General features: G+C 41.8%; 1 protein-coding gene across 4 annotated transcripts in view; it reads right to left on the bottom strand.

Moving 5' to 3' along the window:
• NTNG2 (netrin G2) overlaps positions 1–21,922 on the bottom strand; it is a 72,799-nt gene extending 50,877 nt beyond the window's left edge. Inside the window, exons 1-3 of one of the 4 annotated variants that reach the window (XM_048822381.2) lie at positions 21,179–21,922; positions 19,878–19,996; positions 16,575–17,702 (exon numbers count right to left, since the gene is read on the bottom strand). In XM_048822381.2, coding sequence (XP_048678338.1) covers positions 16,575–16,787 — 213 coding nt within the window. In that variant the 5' untranslated portion in view covers positions 16,788–17,702; positions 19,878–19,996; positions 21,179–21,922. Of the gene's footprint in view, positions 1–16,574; positions 17,703–18,206; positions 18,752–19,877; positions 19,997–21,178 lie in introns of those variants that run through there. The other 3 variants (XM_048822380.2, XM_048822382.2, XM_048822383.2) reach the window with 3 other exon arrangements.
• Positions 21,923–22,620: the final 698 nt, after the last annotated feature.

The following is a 22,620-nucleotide window of genomic DNA, read 5'->3' as shown; positions in this document are numbered from 1 at the left end:
ATGGAACCTGAACTCCACCATCCATACAGATGGTTTCCTCCGCGCCCCAGAACAGGTCTGAGGTAGATTGGTGAAGGAGGAAGTCTGAACTGCCATTGTCTGTGCAATCCCTCTTCTGTGGAGAAAACGGAGAACTTTGGTTGCAGAGGAAATCAATCTGTCCCCTTTCCCAAATAATTAACTTCAGTGTTTAAAACAAAAACTCCTCAACTTTCTTTTTTTGTTGTCGAAGCTTGAAATGCCCAGGAGAAGCTTTGGTTTTTAGTGACCAGTTTGGGCTTGACTTTCCTTTATCTGAGTTCCTCATCCCACCTCCAAAATGGGACTCGTGAGACGGGGATTCCAATTCAGCATCAGAGTTACAGGTAAGACACTCCTGCAATGAAGGTTTAGCTGGGCATCTTTATTTTTTTTTTTTTTGGTGACTACTAAATTTGCCAAAATATGCAGTCTCTGGGGCACCAAAACTATTCACAAATTTGGGGTGAAATCAGTGAACAGCTTCAGCCAAAAAAAAAAAAATTCTTAAATTTCCAAAAAACACTGAAATGGGTGGTTTCATCCATTTTGAAATGTTTTGACTTTTCATTTTGAAACCATGTTTCATTTTGAAACACAGGTATCAAACGCAACAAATTTCATTTCAGGTCCAAGGAAATATTTCATTTGACCCCAAATGATTTTTTTTTTTCATTTTGGCAAGGAAAAATAATCCGTTTTGGTTTGAACTTTTTTTTTTAAAGAATTGTTTTAGTTCAGCCACTGAATTGAAAAATCAGTTATTCAATCAGCTCTGTGTAGGACAATCTTAGAAAATGTGAATCGTCAACAAACACCAAATTCAGAGATCCTTAAATCAAAAACTATTCTACTATCTTCAGCTGGCTTTAATTAAAGAACTTTTTTTTCAAAAATAAAAAAATATGACTATACACCAGCTGCTTAAATATTTTTTATTTAAAAATAGCCTAGTTAAATATTTTTTTCTTGCTGCTTTTGACTCATAGGGTCAAATGTTGTGTCTGGATTTAAGAAAGGACAAGGTGATTTTTATAACCAAAAATTACATTTGTAGGTAATTACATCTCATGCTTCAGGGCATAAACAGATAACCTGCCAGTAGTCAGGATGGAATTCCCAGAGAAATGGAAATATTTCACTGACAATTAGTTTTTGCTCTTCACACATTTGAGAGGGGAGAGATGGGTGAAACAGCTATAATTAATTTTTCAGAGATTATTTCTAACAGCTGGCAAGCAGCATAACTCGCCAGCAGAGGCATCTGGATGCTTGAAAATAATCTAACACGTATATGTGGTGAACCTCTCTCATACTAAACAAACAGTTCTGCAGTATTTCCACCCACCCCCTATACAAAGTTGCTCAATTCACCCAAGTGCATCATGGGGATATTTACATCTTCCTCTGAACCATCAAGTATTGCATAGTGCTAGAAGACTTGAAAGACCCATAGTCTTCAAATCATTGCTGGTTTTGAAATTACAGTTGATCAAAACACATGCCTGAAACAGAAGTAGCTAAACCAGTACGAACTGGGACTGGGTCTCATACCACCATTCTGAATCAGGTTAGAAAGCATGACCTAGTAGCGCCAGCCAAGTGAAATTCTGCTATCCTGAGCCATGTATTGAGTCTGGTGCAAGACATCTTTAAAGAAGGAAATGAGTCTAAGCTATCTGACTTCTGAAAACTTCAACTAAATTGTTATGTTGGTATCATCTCAGATGCTCTTAAAGGCAAGGGGGAGTGTCTGGGGGCAGGGAATGGGGTGAGGTTAGGGCATGGTGGTGCTGACTCTGTGCCCTCTCTCCTATCTCTGGCTGGGGTAGGTGGATAATGAGGCCATGGAAGGGACTGAGGCTATATCAGACTGTGATGGGATTATCGGTTTGGAAAGACGAAGCAGCTCACAAATTATTACATTGAAGCCAGGACTGTGTGCAGTGCATGTGTGTGCCCCGCTGGCTGAATTTTTTCATTCAAAATCCTTTTATAAAAAAGGCCTTTTTTTCCTAAATGAAAATTTCAGTGGAAAATTGTCCTTTTCTTAAAGTTATCGAGTCTCTCCATTGGGAAAAAACACTGGAAAATTTCTGCATGTTTTTTGTGGAAAAAAACAAAAACAAACCCAAAGGCTTTCTTCCTTTCCTTCCAAATTGTGGGAAGATACAGTAGATTGGACGGAAGATTGTAAGGGGGGGGACAAAATACAACCCCCTGAAAACCCGGTCGGGTAGGTGCACCTGTAAATGACCTTGTAGCTATAAGAGCCTCACTTACTTCCTAAAAGCGAGCAAACCTGAGCTGCACAGCTGGAGATGGATGAGAAATTGCCTTCTTATTCATTTTCATGTTAAACAAACATTCTGAGGAGAAATTTGGAAATGGCCATGTACATAGGAAAAGATTCTGGTGTGATGTCAGCAGTTATGTGACACATTTTAGAAGTTTCATCCTCCTAGGAATGTATCTGGCCTTCTCCCTAAGGTGATGGCACTAGGGAAGAGAGGCAGATGAGGGGTGGGAAGGATGGGGCAGCATAACTTGCATCCTTTCTGCCCTTCCCCACATCCCCTTCCACCTCTGTACTAGCCACCAGGGGCTCGTCTCAGGGCAGAGAAAGCAAAGGGGCGAAAAAAAATGTCCTTACTAACAAGCTGTTTCCTGTTTGTTGGTAAGAAAAGTCAGAGCTGGTATGAATTATTAACACAGTAGAAATGGGGTCCCTGTACAGAGACGCTTCTAATTCTGGCTCACCCTCATGTCACTCATCCTCTCTCCTCCCCCGCTCCTGTGGTTTTCGCAATTGATTGCACTCTTCCCTATTCTTCCCTCCTTCCCCCCCCCTCGGTTTCTTTTTCTATTTCTTCCCAATCAAAGGTTGTCTGAGTGCAAGGTCACTCCTCAGCAAGGGGCATTAGGAAACATTTTGTCTGTGTGCTTGTTCAGGATTCCATGAGTCAGCAGAAACAGACACCACTTTGTCTGAATAAAACAGCCCTTAGTAATCATAAGCGGGGATATGTCTAGTAAGACATCTTGCTTCCACCCCCACCCCTTTTTGTCTTGAAGCAGATATACTTATTCTGTCAACCGCATGCAGTTCATCCAAGCCCCATGTGTTCCCCTGGGCCTGTCTTACCATGGAAAGAAATAGAAAAGATTCAACCTATATGTCCAGGCTACTTGTTTCCTTCCCCCCGCCTCCAATCTATTATATTGTGAATTCTAGAAGGATCTTGTTAGTGCTTTATTATAGTCCAGCGGTATTCGACAGTTACTGCTGATAATATGGTGCACTCTTTTCAGCCCAACATCTCTAACCACTTTCCAAACGATAATTAAGCTTCATAATTATGAACACAGTTGTGTGGTAGACAGGCACAGTACCCATTTTACAGACTGGGGAAATGAGGCTCAGAAGACTTAAGGCCCAACATTACAGAAGCAGCCCCTGATCTTGGATATCCAACTCAAGACAGGTTGTACTCTGATTTTCAGAGTTGCTCAGCACTCACTGCTCCTACTGACTTCAGATGGATTTTTGGGTGCTTAGAATTTCTGAAGATCAGGCCCCTTACGAGGTTTACAGCTGGACACCCCAAAATTGAAGCATCCAAGAATCAGAGACCACTTTAGAAGATTCTGGCTTAAGTGACTGGCCCTAATAAAGTGAGTCAGGGTCAGAACTGGTAACAGAACCCTAAAATCTCAGCTCCTGCTCTAACCAAGAGACAACGTTCCCTAGAACTCAGTAGTACGTCCACCTCATGAGGATAAAGAGGTGAACTGTCTCTGCCAAGGTTATATGAGGCGTGGTACCAGGGTCAACTGAGCTAGCTAAGACAGAGAACAAAGAGTTTGCTCTTCCCATTGGCAATAAAGGAGTGACTGAGAGTCTTCATATTCCAAGCTGGACGGTCATGTTTCTGCCGTCACAGAACTGGGTACAGAATAAAACCCTTTTATCTTTCCTCTTAAATCTGCACTCACCCCAGTGACGCAAGGAGTTTAACCAACATTCTGACAGGTCTGTCACAGCTCCACTGTAGTGTTTTCCATCAGTAGATCTCAAAGTGCTTTACAAAGGAGGGCAGTATCATCCCCATTTTACTCATGGGGAAACTGAGACACAGCAGTGAAATGACTTGCCAAAAGTCACCCAGCAGGCCAGTGTTTGAGCTGGGAACAGAACCCAGGTCTCTTGAGTCCCAGGTCAGTGTTCTACTCACTAGGACACACTGCCTAGAAATTTACATGTGGGCGGAGTATCACAGTGACAACATTTTAAGATGTAAACTTTCAACCCTAGTGAACAATTTATCTTCATAGTAAAAAAGGCTAGAAACTTTATTTTAAAGACAGCTTGACACTGGTATTTCTAGGGCCCTGAATAGATGGGCTGCAGCTTTGGGCTCCCCAAAGTTGGCCCTGTGTCTGTCTGCTGATTGTTCAAAGATATGTAGTTCGTGTTTTCCCCACATCATTAGAGGTCTGGGCAGAGGTATATATTATGCTTTGAGGAGGCAGGGGTTAACTGTTCTCTGTGCTGAAAATTCCATTCTTAAGAAGATAATCTCCTCTTTGCACCGGGCAAATACATGCATCACACGCAGCCCCAGCTTCCAGGGAATAATTTTTGAACAGCTCCTTCTTTCTGAACCGATAATCCCATCACCATCAGATACAGTCCTTTCACCTCCACAGCCTTGCCTTACCTTACCTCTTTACCCACCTAACCCACCACAGGCAGGCTAAGATCTCAGACACAGGATTGCCAGCAGTGACTATTTGTTTTGTGAGTTTGATTGTGGATTAACAGAGTGACCTACAGTCCAAGATCCTCCAAACAAACAGGGAGCAAAGTGATCAGAAACCGTATCTGAGATAAATATACGTATACATTCAAAGAAGCTGAGGGAGATTTAACCCAATGTTCTCAGCACCTCTTTATTCATATGTTTCCTGGTTCTCTCTTCTTGCATTGACAAATTGCTGGGGGGAATTATTGCCACCCTCTCTCCCCTCTTCCCTTCCCCAATGCTTGTGTCCAAGAGTTAGCTTCTTGGCCTCTGTCCCCAATCAAGCCCCTGACAGATTTGGGGCCTGGATCTGGCTATGGCGATAAATCACGCGTGTGTGCATGCGCATGCATATATGCACACACAGCATGAGAAGGAACACAATAAAAATGACCCACATACTGAATAGTAAGTGCATTATTGATTCAAGACTAAGAAAATGCTTAGGAAGTAGTAAAAGTGTCCTGCTCTTTAAAAGCTTATACGCCTCGTAAGCTCAATACACGCAGCCTTTGCAGAGAGATTGTCTATGCTGACATTAATATTTTATTATGTAAAAAAAGGCCTAGATAATTTGAATGGGGGAGGGCAGGACACAGGGGTAAGGGTGGAAAGGGGTAGGGGAGGTGAGCTGAGAACTGATGTGGGAGTTCCTAAAAAGGCTGGCAGGGATTCTCTCAGCAAATCTTCATGCAGGGAACTTAGCTCATATCAAAATGATGGATACATGAGTGACCACCACTCTGACCCTTTGGCCTAGTATCATGGCTCCTGTGTATGGCACTTTAGCACGTACTTCTGTTTTATGTAAGAAATATTCCAGCAGAATTACATAGCTATTATATTCTTTAAAAGGCAAAGTATTAACACAAATTCATGGCCATATTGGACTTCAGAGGTGTTACTGTCAGTCATTAGTGACACTGTTTTGGTGAATAGTAAATTCACCAAAAAATTGTTTTGGGCGACCAAAACTATTCATGAATTGGTCCAATTATTTCCTCTAAAATAATGGTGATGGAATTTTTTTTTGAAAGTCAAACTGTTTGTTTCAAAATTTTCTAGACCAACCATTTAGTTTTTTTTAAATCAGTTTTGGATTGAAATTAAACTATTTTTGGTTCAGCTACTGAACCGAAAAATCAATTATCTGCTAAGCTCTAGACAGAGCTGTAGCTCACGAAAGCTCATGCTCAAATAAATTGGTTAGTCTCTAAGGTGCCACAAGTACTCCTTTTCTTTTTACCAGGATCACAGTAACTTAACAACAACAACAGGGGACAGAAGAGAGATCCTCCTTCCCCAAATTACTATCATTTGAGTTTTCATTAGTTGCTAGCAGTACAGGGCCATTGACACAATGGAGCAGGTCTGAGTCTGTCCATTAGAGGGCAGAGGTGCACACTCTAACCAGTTCAATACACCTGTCTTTCTTTAACCATTTAATTGTCCTTTTCAGTCCAACCCCTGTGCAGGGATTAGAATGCAGGGGCATTCTCTGAAGCACTGGCTGGCTGTTCCTCTGGAACATGAGCATTCCAAAAAGGACATGTCTAGTACAAATGGTAACATGTAAGATGATGTGGGCTTTACCTGGTACATGTACTTTACATGGTACATTAGGCAGTACCAAAGTGGCTGACGAATGCTCTGAACAGAAAGTGACTTTTCTGTCTCTCCATAGAGAGCGCAGCGTCACACCCTTCTGCAAGTGTACAGGGACACAAAGCTATTAAGTACCCACGCGGTGTGGGGGAGCTTTCCCACTTCCTTAAATGTGTTTAGCACTGGCAACGGAAGATTCTTTTCTAGTTTGCGTTTAAAAGGAATTTGTAGGTGTGCACTTGGAAACGTGCATAATTGTTTTCCATTAAAAGGTACATACACACCCACTTCTCTCTCATGCAACACCCCTCAACCCTCAGCTCCTGGACTAATCCAGATGCACATCCACCATTCCCATGCAAGCATACACTGACATATCACTGTCTTATGCACCAGTGTGCTACACATGGGGCCTGATTCTTCATAAACTTTGCCTTGTGTATAGCAATTCACACCGGTGTAAAGTGAGTTCAAATTGTGCATAAAAACAAACAGAACGGTTGTGGTTTAGACCAATTTTGCACAGGTATAGGTGAGAGCACAACATGTGATCAATCTGGCCCACAGAGTCTGCACAGCTACATATACCTGAATGCACTCTCCATACTTAGTTCTGTCTCCCACCTTCCCTCACCTCTCTACCTCTGAACTGAGTCTGGAACCTGCTCAGGAAAAGTTAGAGAATAAAGTTGAGTTCCACTGGAGCTAGGGGTATCCTGTGGAAAAACAAATTCACTCCCCACCCACCCCAAAGCTGTCTGTGTGTAGGCACAGAAATAACTGGGTAGATGCATGTGTGCAGAATGCTGTGGAGTAACCACAGGTTACTGTCTGTATGAGAGTGATCTTTATCAATAGGCTAACATTGTCTGCCACTTTTTGGGGTTGGTCTTCCAACCTGCAAAATGCTACCTCCCTGTGGTTCAGTCCAGCAGGACCTATGAATGCTACAGATACCAGGTGAAGTCACAGGATAGCAGCACTTTCTCTGCCCCACACTCTGAAAGAACTTCGTATCTGCAGATGATCATGCTGGAAATGGATCCACGGTACCCTATGACCCTCTCTGCCACTTTAAATCCTATTATTCCTTTCCCTAAACATCAGATACTTTCTTTTCTGGCAGAGCCATGTGAATGGTAAAAAATATCATGCTAAGTATATAAACAAATGCCCATCAGTGTGCTAAACAATGTCTCAAGGGATAGGAGGAGATGATCCCGTAATGAGAGAATGTGTGCGAACGTGCCAGTGAGCAAGAAAAAATGTTCATCTTCCATACAGTGGTTATAACAATCCTTTAATACTAATACCTCTATAGAGGATCTCGAAGTATTTTGTAAACCTTAATTTATTAAGCATCACAGCTACACTGTGAAGGCAGGAAGTATCAATGCCCCCATTTTACAAATGGGGAAACTCACAGAGAATCTAAAGGACTTGCCCAAGATCACATACTGATCAGGATTAGAACTAAAGGGCTCCTGGTTTCCTTTCCTCATCTCAGTCCATTAGACATTGGTGCCTCACTAAATATCTTCAAGCCAACATCAGTATCGTCATGGCAATGCTACTCTTCTCCTTGAGCAAGTCACTTGAAAAAAACTCTGCCTTGGTTTCCCCTTCATTAAAATGGGGATTATAATACTGACTGTTCAGTGCTTTGCGTTTCTTGGATGGAAAGCTATAAGTGTTAAATATTATTACTTGCAGTGGTTCTTGGCCAGGATTCTGCAGCCACAGTGCTCCCCATCCTCCCCCACCTTTCAACTTCCTTGACCTGACTGGAGTTTATGTATTGCAATGGACAGTCCATGTGGATGCATGAGAAGCAGGGGCTTTTTGACATTTTCCAGCACAGGAAAATGTGTACCAGGTTGAACTGTTTGAATATAAACAAGGGACATCTCCACTAATGAATCTGAACTGCATAAAGCCTGTGGGTCGCCGCATATTTAGGGAAAGACACTAATTTGAAAGGAGGTATAGAATGATGCTCTCTAAAGAACTCCTGCTAACGAGGTCACTGAAAACCCCACGTGCATAATAAGTTTGACAAGTCTGAAATTTGGGCTCTTTTACTTGAGCATTGCTGAGTTGCTGTTGTATACGCATGAGTGAGCTCACAAACTAGGTCAGAAAATGAATTCATTAACCTAAGAGACCCCATCGCCTTAAATTTGTTGGCATAAGATCTGCATCTTTTTGTGGTGGTCAGACATGACTAGGGTGGTTGCTCCTTCTCTCTCAAACAATCAATTGCATCTGTCTGCTCAGACAAGAGACAGCATGGAGGAAACCAGCAGTTCTCCGTCAGATCCGGCTGGGAATTTTCTGGCAATGTTTTTTCTCAGAAAATGCCAATGTGTTGAAACCTATCCTTTTTGCAGGAAAGGATTGGGTGCTAACACATTTCTTGACTTGAAATGTTTTTGTAAAAAGTTTCTAAATTGTCAAAATACTGTTTCAATATTTTCTATATGAAATATTCCAGTTTTCTGATTCAAAATGACTAAGAAACTTGACCAAGACCAGGCCAAATGAGCCAGTTGCAGAGCTGGTATTAAAACAGAAGAGTTCCTAATCTAGATAAACGTAATTTAGATTAGAAATTTGTCAGAGCAGAAACCTGTCATGTATTCATTATCTGTAAAGTGCCATACACAGCAATCTATAAATAATAATACCAGTAACAGAAAAAAGTTCTCTAGTTCCATGCATTATCCTGTGCCCTGGGTCTGTGTTTGTTCCACTTAAAGGAAACTCCATACCACTGACAAAGAAATAAACTCTTGCTTTTAGTTTTAAAAATCTACTGAGTTCTCCCCAATACTTTCCCCTTAATATGAACTCCATGAATTTTACCTGAAGTGCCCAACAGTAACACGCATTTGCTGCAGCCTATCTAGGGAAAGAACATAAGCACTAAGCGTGTTCTTTCCACTGGACCACAATGCCTCCTATACACGTCTTTGGAGTAATTTCCATAGAACACTATTAAATTCTATAGGACTTTTCCGCAGTGGTAAAAATAGCTCATTCCCTTTCCCCTATCCTTCACAGAGGGGTTAGCCGAAAGTTCACTGTATCATTTAAATCCATTTGGCAGCCTAATTTTGTATCACCATGTTTTTCCATCAACATTTTGAGAAGAGTTGATTGTATAGTGGGACATTATTCTCATCACAAGATGAATCCTGCTTCATGCATTTAAATAGATCATTGAACTGATTTAGCTAAAGCTTGTGTGGGAAACTCAGTCTACACAGTAACTTCTAATTTAAGGCTGGAGATGCACTCCCCCTTAGAGTACATCTACACAGCAGCTGGGAGGCCGACAGACACGCACTAGATCTGCTTGAGCTAGTGTGTTTAAAAAACAGAAGTGTGACTGCAGCAGCGCAGGTGATGGCTTGAGCTAGCTGCCCACGTTTGCACCCAGCAGGTTAGTTGGGATTGTACTTGTGTGGCTAACCCAAGCTGCTGCCCACGCTGCGGGGGCCAAATTGCTATTTCTAAGCACTAGCTCAAGCAGAGCTAGCAGGTGTATGTCTACCTGCACTGGGAATCATGCCTCTCAGCTGCTGTGTAGACCTCAGGCTCTTTTTGTACAATATATCTACACTAGAAATACTACAGCTGTAGCTCTGTAGGGTAGACACTTACTACACCAACGAAAGGGGTTCTTCCATCTTCCACGTCTCTGAGAGACGGTAGCTAGGATGATGGAAGAATTCTTCCGTCAACCTACCAGTGTCTATGCTGAGGCTTAGGTTGGCTTTATTATTTTGCATAGTGGCATAACATTTTTCACAACCCTGAGCAAGCGATGTAGTTAAGCCAACCTAACTTTGTGGTGTAGATCCCCCAGATTATTAGAGCATTCAAATTCTATGGTACCTAAGTAGAACCTTTGGTTGCTTTTGCAGCCGGAGCTGGAAAATTTTAATACATATTGGGGTCTGGCAGCAGGCAAGGAGTCATCAACCTTAATTTCAAATGCAGCAGTGAATGTCACACTAACATCAGTGCTGTTGATGAAGGTGATTAGGAATAGGAAACTAACTCTGAGTCCTACCCAGCCTTTCCTCCCAAATTTGGAAGTAATACTGATCAATGGATGGAATTGGTGCATTAGAAAACCTTTCGCTCCTGATTTAAAGAAACAGTAATGCTTTGTTGCTTGCTCTTCTCCCACCACTTTCATCAGAGGGACTCAAACCATTTTAAACATTAATTTAGCATCCTAACACCACAATGTTGGTAAATATGGTCCTTCCAAGCTTACAAAGGGGGAGGAAAAACATCTTCACAAAATGGTATTTGCCCACCCCTCCCCCAGCCAAGTAGTTACATTAGGTTTTTGATAGGTGAGTAAAATATCATTCATAATTTCATCATCTTCATGTTAGAGTAAGAGGCTAGATTTTGTGCCTGGGCTGATAAATTTTGGCATAAAGAAGTGAAATGTCTTTCCCAAGGTCATACAACAAGTCAGCAGAAGAGCTGTAAATAGAACTGCAAGGAGCTCTGATTCCCTGTCCCCTAGTCAAACCAATGATGTTTTAAAGTCAACAGAAGGTAGGCTTGAACTTATGAAAAGCAAGAGGGGAAGTGGATACACATATTTGTCATTGCTCATGTATGTTCCGAGATCACTAAGACATCACACGCAGTTTCACACTTGAAGTTTTACCAGTTTTCTGGACTCAGCTCCAGTAACGTAGGTAATATAAAACAGATAGTGAGGTTGGCTTGTTTATTTCCTGCCAGGACATTGTGTGAGCTGGGGGGGGGGGGGCAATTTTAGTCGTGGCTCAAGCTAACAAGAAGAGTTAAACCATCAGTTGTTCTGACCCCTAGATATGTTGTGTCAAGGCATCTCTGAGAGTGTCTTTGGAAGAGCATTCTTTAAACAAGCCCCATTTTCGTGTGGCTTTAAAACTTACAGAAACAACATTAACCAATGGTGTAAAGACCTAACATGAGGATCCATTCAGAGAAGTTAGCCAGGAATCAACACAGATCACATGTAGCTGAAGGTGTAACAAATAAAGTGGAGCTCTTTCCTTTCACAGACTCCTGTCAAAATCAACAAGCTATATTTACAGGTGAAGCAATGCTGACACTGTAAAAAATACCCCTGACCCATTAATACGGGCTAAGAGCCCTGCCCTCTGTCAAAGAGCACCATGTGAATGAGGATTAGCACCCCCCTCTGCAGACTAAGGCTAATTCACAATGGAAAGATGGGCTGCATGCACCACGGAGGTATTCTAGCACAGTGACAGCTCTCTGTAGCATTAATCAACAACTAATTATATGGATTACAGTTTTGGACATTAGCTTGCTGCCGCACCTCTCTAGTACCTGAGGGCTGTAGCTGAGCATTTCCCACCCTGATCAGAATGCATTTGTTATAACTAGCTGGGAACCCTAACATTTGCCTGTGTTTGGGGCAGAGAATGTGTCTTTTCGGTGTCTGTAAGTTGCACTGTAAACCTACACAACTGTGTTAATTGTAAATAATTAGTCTTTTGCAGACCTGGAAAAATAAAGTACAAATGTCACATTCTCTTCTCAGTGGCATCAGTTCATACTCAATAGGGGCTGTCTCTGTATGTCACAGTGGGGAATTTGGTCCAAAATATCTGGATACCGGAGTGTGTTTTATTAGAAAGGACATATTCTGCCACTCACCCCCCAATAAAACTGCTTGATGACAAAGTAGCTTTGTATCAGGTAATGCAGAAGCATGCTACTGCACTCACACAAACCCATAGAAAGATTTACTATAGAGCAGCAATTCTTACTTTCCCTCATTTGAAATCTGGTTTTAGCTGTTGTATGCAGCACACTGCAGCTGGTCTTTGAAATTTCACCCTTCTCCCCAAGCACCCTTGGTTAAGAGATCTATTTCCTATTAATTTCTAGTCTCACTTTTAGATTCATTCAGGTTCTTATTCATCCATCCATCCATCTTCCCTGTCCCCCCCCACCCACCCCTTTTCCAGCCATCATGAAATTTACAATTCATTTTTTCAGGTGACCCTGCCAGAAGGGTACTGACATAAACAGGAGAAAGTTCAAGAACTGTGAAAACAAAACCCCTTACTTTAATAATCAGCAGGAATGCTCTGTGGAGTGGAAAAAGCAGCCAGATGTGAACAGAAATTTCTTTAGAACTGGGACGGTACAGTACTCGGTAGAGTTTTTGCAATCCCCCAGACAACCACCTCAGTCTATCACACTCCACTTTTCAAATACCATCTGAAAACACTCCTCTTTCAGAGTTGTTACAGTTTTAGAGCCTGATTCTGAAGGCTGCAGAGTGTCTCCTTGACTTCAATACAAGTTGAGGGTACCACACAGAAGGCATCCAACATCTTGCAGGATAGCCACCTTAACATGAGCTTCTGTGCAGGACTCCCCTCCTACATCCATTTTTAATAATGCCAGGTGTTTAGATCACCATTTCCTCTTTATCTACTTTGAAGTTCTTAATCATGTATTATTAATCTTGTGTGTAATTTTATTTTTATTTCAATTGTCTGTACAGTGCCCTGCACACACCTCGGCACTGAGTGCTTAATTAGTAATTAAATTATTATTTTAACTAGATGCATAGCAGCCTGCCATTACAGAAGACACCTGAGAGAAGAGAGATCAAAACAGCCATCATAAAATTTACTCTGCTAGAAAGCCATGCTCTGAGGAGTGTCTACCTGCTCTGCATCGGTAATTAAAAACTACAGAGGAGAGCAAATGATTGAATATTTTACTATCAGCTCAACAGGAGAGGAAAAAGTGTGTGGAGAATGTAATCATACACAATAGTTAGCTTTGCTATACAGCATCTAACACAACATTTGTGGGAGTTGCTAAACCTGCAATTCTTGAATACAGGGACTAAGGATTAGAAGCCACAATGACTGATGGAGAGCCCTGGGATTTTGCTCATACGTCCTTTACACAGGGCCATTATTCTTTGCTCACAGTCCTCACTCCCCCACTTTAGATTGTCTTCTCCTCTCTGTGTCAATAGGTGCTAAGTCACCACACAAGCCCTGTGACTGAACCAACCACCTCTTCCAAGACTGGCTCTCTCTCTGCTGACCACAAGGGGCTGCTCAAGGGTAAGGGAGCATATACCATTCTCCATGACAGAAGCTGTGAAAAGTTACCATGGTGGCCTTCCAGCCAAAGGTGCAGAAGTCCTAAGAATTAGACTCCATCCTAGGTTTCTCTCATAGCAGCACATTGTTCTACCCACTGAATATTGGGCTGGCTGTCTACTCTGCTTAATTTTTATTATTACATTTCTATCTACTGTTATATGCAACATTATCATATACCTCTTTACGCCTTTAGAATTTATTCAGCATTGGGAGAGGCAAGGGGTTTGGTGGGGATGGCCCAGGAAGGGGGAATGGCAGCTTGAGCTGGGGTTTTATAAGGCTAATTAACTAACATGATCTGTTAATTTTTCTAAATGGAATCTCTGCTATTTTTAATTATGTTAAACACCAGGAGTTTAAGAAAGAGGCAATAAAAATCAAAATAAATGGAACAAAATGCATAGGATGAACAGATACGTTACCTGAAGAGGCGTCAAGAGTCACGCTCTACCTTCATGATATTATATTTTACCATTGGGCTATGATGGAGAGTTATTACACAATTCCTAGGTTCACAGCTCCCCCAGGTACTTATTTAACTGCACTGTTAAATGCATGGGACCCTAACTCCACCTTCAGCTACACATGCTTAACTCCCATGAATTGTAATAACAGTTGCACAAGTGGGTCTGGGAGCAGAATTTGTCACATGATATAGAAAATTACTTACAATTAAATACTTTTGTTCCAAAAGTATTTAATTTCTGTTTGTTTTTCAAGGAATATATTTGGGTGCATTTTGTTGCATTACAAGTTGAAACTTTAACAAGATGTCAAATTATCCCTGTTGTACAACTCAGTTAATATCTATAGTAGGACTGGTATGTTTATTCTGGAGTTAGCTGTGGAAGTGCAACCAAATCCGTAATAATATTTTGCATTTCTAGATCCCTTTCTTTCAAGGTTCTCCAAGCAGTTCAGGTACGTTACTTAAGACACAACAACCATGTAAGACAGGAATTATTATTGTTACATGTAATAGATGCTGGCTCATTACTGGCTAAATACATTTATGTAGTGGGTCGGTAAATTTCTAACTGACCTCCTGATAGGTCAACAACACCAAGGTCTGATGGAGTGTTAACCAGAGTGCATTGGCGAGTAACTGCATCCTGACGAATTCAGTGAAATCTGTTGTTCACCTTTTAATCCCTTTGCAGCCAATCAGATAAATGGAAATCTATGCTTCTAGACTGACTTATCAATAGTTAACTATATTCTTGTGGACCTATAACTTCGTCGGTCCTATAAGAATATTAGTTTAAAAGAGAAAATTGTTACAAATTTGGAATTAGTGGACTTAATTACTAGATGTTTCTAATGAAAACACTCTGAACACATGTAACAATACAAATGTTGGATTTGTATTTTGATGAACATAAAGATTTGGCATCAGTTAGCTTTAGGTCAATATTTTCCTCTTGGGATAATAAATCTTGATTTTTCTCAAGAGCAGTAAATGAACTGCTTATTTTGCCTATTTTACAGATAGGGCAACTGAGGCACGGAGTTCATGTGGTTTAACTAATCTTAAATAAGTCAGTGGTAGAGTGGAGAATAGACACTGAGAATCCTCACTCCCAGCCAGTTGGTCTAGCCACTAGACAATACTCCCGCCTCAACACAAATAATTGGTGATTTAGAATCTGTAAAGAAGAAATTTCCCCTTTCAGTGCCATTAGGATGGAAGCCTCTTCAGTACAAAGTTTGATTGTTGTCAATCTTCCTTAAAAATGTGATTTGATTATTTTTTTTTTTGACTCATCATGGTTCTAACGTTGTATAGTTTAGGAAAGGACTTTTAAACCATATTGCTTTGCTGTTTGTTTTGACTTCTGAACTCTTTAAACAAAGTAATCCTTGTGAATTACAAATCAAATGGTCCTGCCCAGCTTTGTGGTGCACTCAATAAAAGGCAATGGTTAATATTTAAGGGAAAATAGGTTGAAGATTTTAAATACAAGAGTGAGTGTCTGGCTATGGTGCCTCGTCATGTTGAAGATGGAGAAAAGAAAAGGGATAGGCTATAGGGATTTCTCACTATGAAGCTGTTTTGAGATGCAGGAGTCTTACATGTAAGCCATCTGCCTCCATGAACCAAAATATACCCTTCCTTTCTATTCAGCACCCTAGCACACACTTACAGAACATCTACTCATCACTGATAAAATATGGCTCCTGAGATTAGTATTCTGTGCCATTGACATAGGAGTCCAGTGAACTACACAGGCCTTTGGATCCAGATTTTCAGAAGTGCTCTGCTCCCATTTAGGCACTAATTAAGTGGACGTTTTAAAAATATGGATGCACATTGGGCACTGAGCTCTTTTGAAAATCTGGCCCTAGTGACCTAAAAACATCATCCATCCCAAACTGATAACAAAACAACTGATCTTCAGCTTCAGTGATTCTTCCTTTGATCTAAGGACTGTCTTCATTATTCTGTTCTGTGACACAGCACTATCTCCCACTCTTAGGCTGTTCTGCTGGTATTTACATGTTGCAGCAAAAGATATGACAGGGGAGCTTCTAAGAAAGATGAATGCTATTGAGAGCCAGACATGTAGTATAATGCTGATTGCATATTTCATTCACAGGCCTCAAAATCATTTTGCAAACAGTTACTTACCACCCCTGTGTGATGATAAGTATTCTTCCCATGCCACATATGGGGAAACTGAGGTCCTAGGGAGATTAAAGGGATTTCGCCAAGGTCTCACAGTGAGTCAGTGGCAGAGTTGGGAATAAAACTAAGGTGTTCAGAAAGGACAATGAGGAGAACAGTATAAGAACCTAGATAGACAAGCTGATTTCAAGTTCCTTGTTCTAACTACCAGATAACAGTGGCACTGTGATCCAGGGTATCCTTATTACCCATTGTCTCAGAGCTACAGTACTCTGTCCCTGATGACATAAGCATAATTAATTACCACATCAACTAGGAAAACAAATGAAACCAAATACTTACATGAGTACAGAATCTCTCAGGGGGGTCCCCACAGGTGATTCCTGGTGGATCCACTCTCACTGTCACATAGTCCTTCATTCGCATGGCCTTGGGCTGGCAAGCATAAAACTCCCATGATGGGCCATCATCTGTGGTCACCCAGGATTTGCAAATGTCATAGTGTCCCATGGCCAGAGGGACAAAGTGCAACAGAAAAGCAACCAGGTGCAGCATGGCAACTGATACCAAGCGCAGAGTCCCTGGGCAAAGGAAATGCCTAGAGTCCCGAGAAAGGCAGCTACTGGACTAGGGGTTACTGTCAGGATCAGCATGGAAACGTCTCATTTAAAAAATTATATAGCCTAAGGAGATCCCGATGACAACAATGGCCCAGCTCTGTATGCTGTGTTCAGACAAGGAAAGTCTCTTAGTACAGAAGCCAAGTTTTCAAGTCACTTGATCTGGAGAATTATGGACAGCCCTTCCAGAACTGCTGATCAGCGGTCAAAAGTCTTCCTTAACTTAATGGTTTTTTTGTTTTGTTTTGTTTGTTTTGCATAAAAGATCGTCTACATCAGTGTGAAAATATCTAGAGGTGACTCTACTCAATCAATAGAGCTATCAAGTTCTGATTCGCTGATGAAATTTGATAGGAGAAAAATTGGAGAGGCTATATGATGAGGCTAGATCAAGTTTTCTTTAACCTTTTCATCTGCTACCAATGTATAGTTTTTTAAAGTGCCTTAAACTGTGGTGTGCCTTAAATAATTATTTTTTTAAAAAAAACAACTTTATTTAAAAAATATTTAAATGACATTATTATCTATGTAACCTTGAAATGGGAGACTCTTTGGTCCTAAACTTTACTTCTTTTAAAGGGCAACTTTTCTGACAACATAATTTGGGTGGTAAATTTTGCAAGCCATCTAAACCGATTGTCCTATCGTCACTTTACTGAAAATAAGACCATTGACTTGTTTGTTTGTTTCTTATTTTGCTTCTTGCATTGGTGAAAAGGCATGCACGTAGGACAATTTCTGGCTGATAATGACAAGTTTCCAAAGCTTCAGCTACAAACCATCCAACTACCTGCAGTCTTGTTTCTTGTTCATTATAAGGGGAAAGGGAGAGCTCATTAGCAAGCACCACCTGCAACAAATTAAAAGACAGATTAGCTGGAAGAAAGGGGAAGAAGGTGAAACAAGGTTTGCAAGAACACAACTGTCCTATGGAATATACAAAAATTAGGCTGAGCTTTCTAGGAGTCATGAGATTTAAAAAAGCTTGTAAGTGAGACATACAACTTTAATAAAAACAATCCATATTAAAATACTTATGGGCGTTCTATTGTATAGAAGGTTTGTATCAGTAGCTACCTCAGTTAAGGGTATCTGATTTTTAACAGTATCTGAAAAACAATAGCACTAATGGATCTCTAAATTATATCAAGAAGAAATGATAGGTCATTAGAAGATTGAGAATGGACCATGAATAGGTAGACATAGACAGGAGGGATAGACAGACAAATTGATAGTCTTACAAAATAAGCAAATAAATAAGGTAGCTAGGCAGACAGATACACAGTCCAGTATCCACAGACAGGATTTATTTGCACAATAACATTTAATGAAAACAATTTAAAGTACTAATAACCTTTAAGGTTTCCTAATACACGAAGATCAATGACCTCTCCCGGTATTCATTTCAGATTAAACAAAAAAAAGTGTGTAATCTTTTCCTCTCTTGCCACTGGAGTATAAAAATCACAAGTAATCACAAAACAAAATAACAAAAAAAGGCAAACTTCTCTCAGCATTAATCCCAAAGTAGTTCTATAATGAGAGGTGTGAAGTGTGTTTTCAGAACAAAAACTTGAGCAATGACTAATTCTCTTTCCACCTGAGTCTACAACTCCCTTTCCCCCTCCAGAATTTAAAGATGACTTTGCCTGCATAGTGTGTTCAGTATTTGCTTTATCATGAACCTTGGTTACTATGTGAAACTCTAGGTTACAGATCCATTGATCCATGTTAGGGGGATTCATACATCTATGTTAACATCTCCCTCCCCGCCCCCTTTTTTAGACTGAAGGGTTTTTGACTGAGATGAATGAATGCAGAAAAGAAAACCAATCTTTCATGCTTCATCTCTAGTTGTTCAAAGGAGAGCCAGTTATAGCTTCATTGACCCTGAATAAACTCCCCAAAAAAGAATAGTCTGCTATTTTTACATTGAGTAAATTTAGTAAAAAAAATAAAATGGTGTGACACAGAAGTGTCTATAAGCCCTGCTGACATCAGAGCTGTTTTTTTATTATAAAAGTCAGTGCCTAATTATTACATCAAATTGGCCACCACCAACTGGTAAACAACATCACAGAGAAGTAGAGATTTCAGTAGAATACACAAACCAAGTAAGGTAATTTTCTGTCGACGGGCACTCCGTGCTGTTATCTTTAAGAAATTATTTTCATAACCTTAAAAATAATACATTTTGCACTTGAATGGTTGACGGAGGGAGAAGCTTAAGAAGGAAAGACTCTATACTATCTATTAGTTGTTTTGTTGTTATATTTGGCAAATATCACATATTCCCAAGGAAATAAAAATCTGCCTGAGAATATATCTACAATTAGTCAAACAAGCACATTGTCTCCTTGTTATAGTTGTAGTGTCAACGTTTTAACCGTACAGATGTTTTGCAGAAATAATTCAGTGTTGCTCTGAAATAATATGGCATAAAGCAAATACGGAAAAAAAATCTTTTGAAACTACAGGTTTCACCCTGATCAGTTTTGTTTTGTCCTTGGAAAATAAATCTTCACCCAATGTAATTAAGAAACTGTAGTTCACAGGAACAAATAGAATCAATGCTCTTTATTTTCCTTTAAGAGTACTCAGTAATCACAAGGGACTGATAGCCAAAGTATTAAAAACACAAAATTAGATTTTATCTGGGTATCTGGACTTAGCTCTTTCCTTTTTTTATTGGATCAACCCTTTATTGAAATAACGAGACAACACTTTGAGTTACAAAACACTGCTCTGGAATTAAGTACAGAAAGTAAACTTGATGGAGTTGTCAATGTTCTTTCCAGAAGTGTCGCCTCGAACTATAAAAATCAAAAAGACTGACACACACTGTGTGCAAGGAGATTTTTTTTATCCCCTCTCTCTTTTTCAGGATGATAATACCCCTTTTTAATTCATTCTAAAGAGCAAAGTTAGAAAATATACCCCCAGCATGTAATACAGCAGGCACATGATGTTGCAAAGCTCAGAGGAGAACCATATTCCCAACAGAAAGATTGCAAATCTCACTCACATTTAGCTGCTATCCTTAATGCATTTGTGGTTCCACATAAATTGATGCTGCTTTTTTTTTCTTTCTTTCTTTCTTTCTTTCTTACCCCTTTGCATAAGGACTTTGAGATCATTCAAGGACTAATGTTAGAAAGCAGGCAAAATAGGAAATTAGATGTCAGTGTAATATGATGATCTCTAGCTTTGCATCACTTACTCTGAAACTCTAAAAAAAGTTTAAGTGGAGAGAACAGCACTTCCTTGGCACAAGAAGGGTGAAAGCTTGAGAAATAATCTAGAGTGTACTTTGCAAGGGTCGTACAACTAACTTTAGAGAAAGAAAGTGGAGGAAAAAAGCTCCAGACAACTTGTTTGGAAATTAGAGCTTGTTACCAGGGGACTTTGCTATTAGTCTCTATCTTTCATCTCTGTCAGGTAGGGAAAATTGCAGGCACTGAAAATTCCAAGATACTGGTTAATTTCATAAAAGTTTTCCTGCAGAAAGTTGGGTGCAATCAATAATAAGGTGAGGCTTTTAAAAATATTTGTCCAGATAATATTGCACTTGGAATTTGTGTGTCCTTATAGTTTTACAAAGCCTCCCCTAATCACAAAAATCTATGCATCATCTTTTTACAATAGGCAGAGCAGAGTAAATCATTTAACATCTGCCTAAACATATGCAGGCAAACAAATTATTGCATAGGTGCACTTTATCCATAAAAGCCAGGAAGAGAACTGCAGGGGGGAGACTCTAAGGTTTTGTGTGTTTCCTGCTACTTTTGTTTTTTCCAAACAAATCAGAGCTCTATTAGATAGATAGATAGATAGATAGATAGATAGATAGATATGTTTAAAATGTGAAAAGCAGCCAGTCAAGGCAGAGTTAAGGAGGGGAGGGGACGGGGAAGGCGGACAGAGCACTTTGATAGAAAAGACTGAAGTGAGCCACCCTGTAACTTCACACCTTTCAGAAACTGCTGGACTGTTAATCTCTTGCCCAAACACCCGGAGAAAGTCGCCGTGGGAGCGATGGGTTGGTCACAGAGCATCCTCCCCAAACGATCCCTTCCATCCAGATCACAAGTTAAAACGAAAATTAAAGAAACGGGCAGGGCACCGCCCGCCAGTGGCCCCATCTTGCTCACTAACTTCTGCCCAGGGAGGTGGGTGCTTTGGCCAGCCTCAGCGGCGGCTTCCCACCCGCCCGCCGGCTTTGGACAAACCCACGCAGCGGAGGGGGGCAGCTCCCTGCTCAGCGATATCGGGGGGCCCTCCCCGCCTCCGATTTCCTTCCCTCCCCCACGCCGCGGGATTCCTTACCGGGGCTCGACGCTCCTGGAGCCGCTGCAGCGAGGGAGGTTCCGCCGGAGCTCCGTGCCAGGCGGGCGATGCACACGCGTCCTCTCCTCCTGGCTGGGGGGGGGGGAGGCTGCTCCCCACCCCTCGGTAAGGACCAACCTGCCAAGGCAGCGTCCCAGGGCTTGGCGGAGCGGGCGGCTGGGCGGGGGGGGGGAGAGGAAAGGGGCTGCAGGGGGGGGGATGGTGGTAAAATGGGGGGGGGGCGGTGTAGAAATTTCAACCCCCTTCCCTCCGTCTCCAGGGGGAGCTCGGAAGCCCGGAGCAGGGATACGAGAAGTTGAACTTTTTCGTACCGCAAACCCCCGCGGCCGTACCCCGCCCGCCCCCCCGGCCAGAAATAGAAACCCAAACCCCAATTCGCATCCGCGCCCCGGGCCGGGTCCCCAGACGCCGGGGCCGGTTCCCCGCCTTGAGCTCAAGGGCAGATGGCAGGGAGCTTTAGGAGAGCTCCCTCCGCCCCCGCCCTCGCGCCTCTCCCGCAAGTTAATACTGAGGCTCAAAGCCTTTTGCCATCACTTTCAATCACAGTCCTCGCTTTTATCTCAGTGCCTGATCCCGGGCTGCGTAACTTCCTCTGTGGAGCTTTCCCACACACACCATCCCACCGGCGAGCAATGTGCTTTGCTTAAAGGGGCAGGGAAGGAAATGCCGGGGCGGGGGAGCGGCGCCAAGGAAGAGAAGGCAGCAGGCGGAGGATGTCTTGGGCAGCTCTGCGAAGCGTCCTTAGCTTTCAGCACCACGCTCCTGGACACTCGGAGCATGCAGACAAAGCAGCTTCTGCCCAGTCCCAAGGGACCGAGCCCCTCCCCTTCCCCCCCCCCATGTGATTAATGTGCATACCTAGATCAACTGAATAATGAGCACGGTTAGCTTTGCATCGTGTTATTGCAGGGATATGTGCAGTTCTTTCTGGGTAAGTTTCACTACCTCTGATCAGATAACGAAGGGTCGGGATCATTGGGTGTGCCCCTCTTCGTACATGGGGTGGGGAGCTGGCTTTTTGGTTTGTTTTGTTGCTCTGTTTTTGTTTTGCAGATATTCGCTGGTGACAGGGGATCCATGTGGCCAGCCGTTTGTGATTCAGCGCGCCTGCCGTGAGCTCTGCGCCCAGAAACCTTGGGATCATGCTTCTCCTTTACTCTGAAGCGACAGTACAAATAAGGCTATGGGGTGTGTGTGTGTGTGGGGGGGTGTTTGGGGGAGCGGGAGGTTGGGATTAAGGGGGAGGAATCAAGCAGGAGCTACTGAGCCTGTTAATCAGATAATAAAGAAATACCTTGGTAATGGTGGGATGTGCTTTTGGATTTAACCAAACCAGATTTTCTTACATGAGGCTGGGGATTATCATGGAAATCTGTAATGCCTGATAACACTTTCCCAGCAGCAGGAAACAGGAGCTGTAG

This window comes from Caretta caretta, chromosome 16 (genome assembly GCF_965140235.1).
Source record: "Caretta caretta isolate rCarCar2 chromosome 16, rCarCar1.hap1, whole genome shotgun sequence".
NCBI classification, from domain to species: domain Eukaryota; kingdom Metazoa; phylum Chordata; order Testudines; family Cheloniidae; genus Caretta; species Caretta caretta.
Note: the sequence above shows the minus strand (reverse complement) of the source record. Positions and strands in the feature narration are given on the sequence as shown.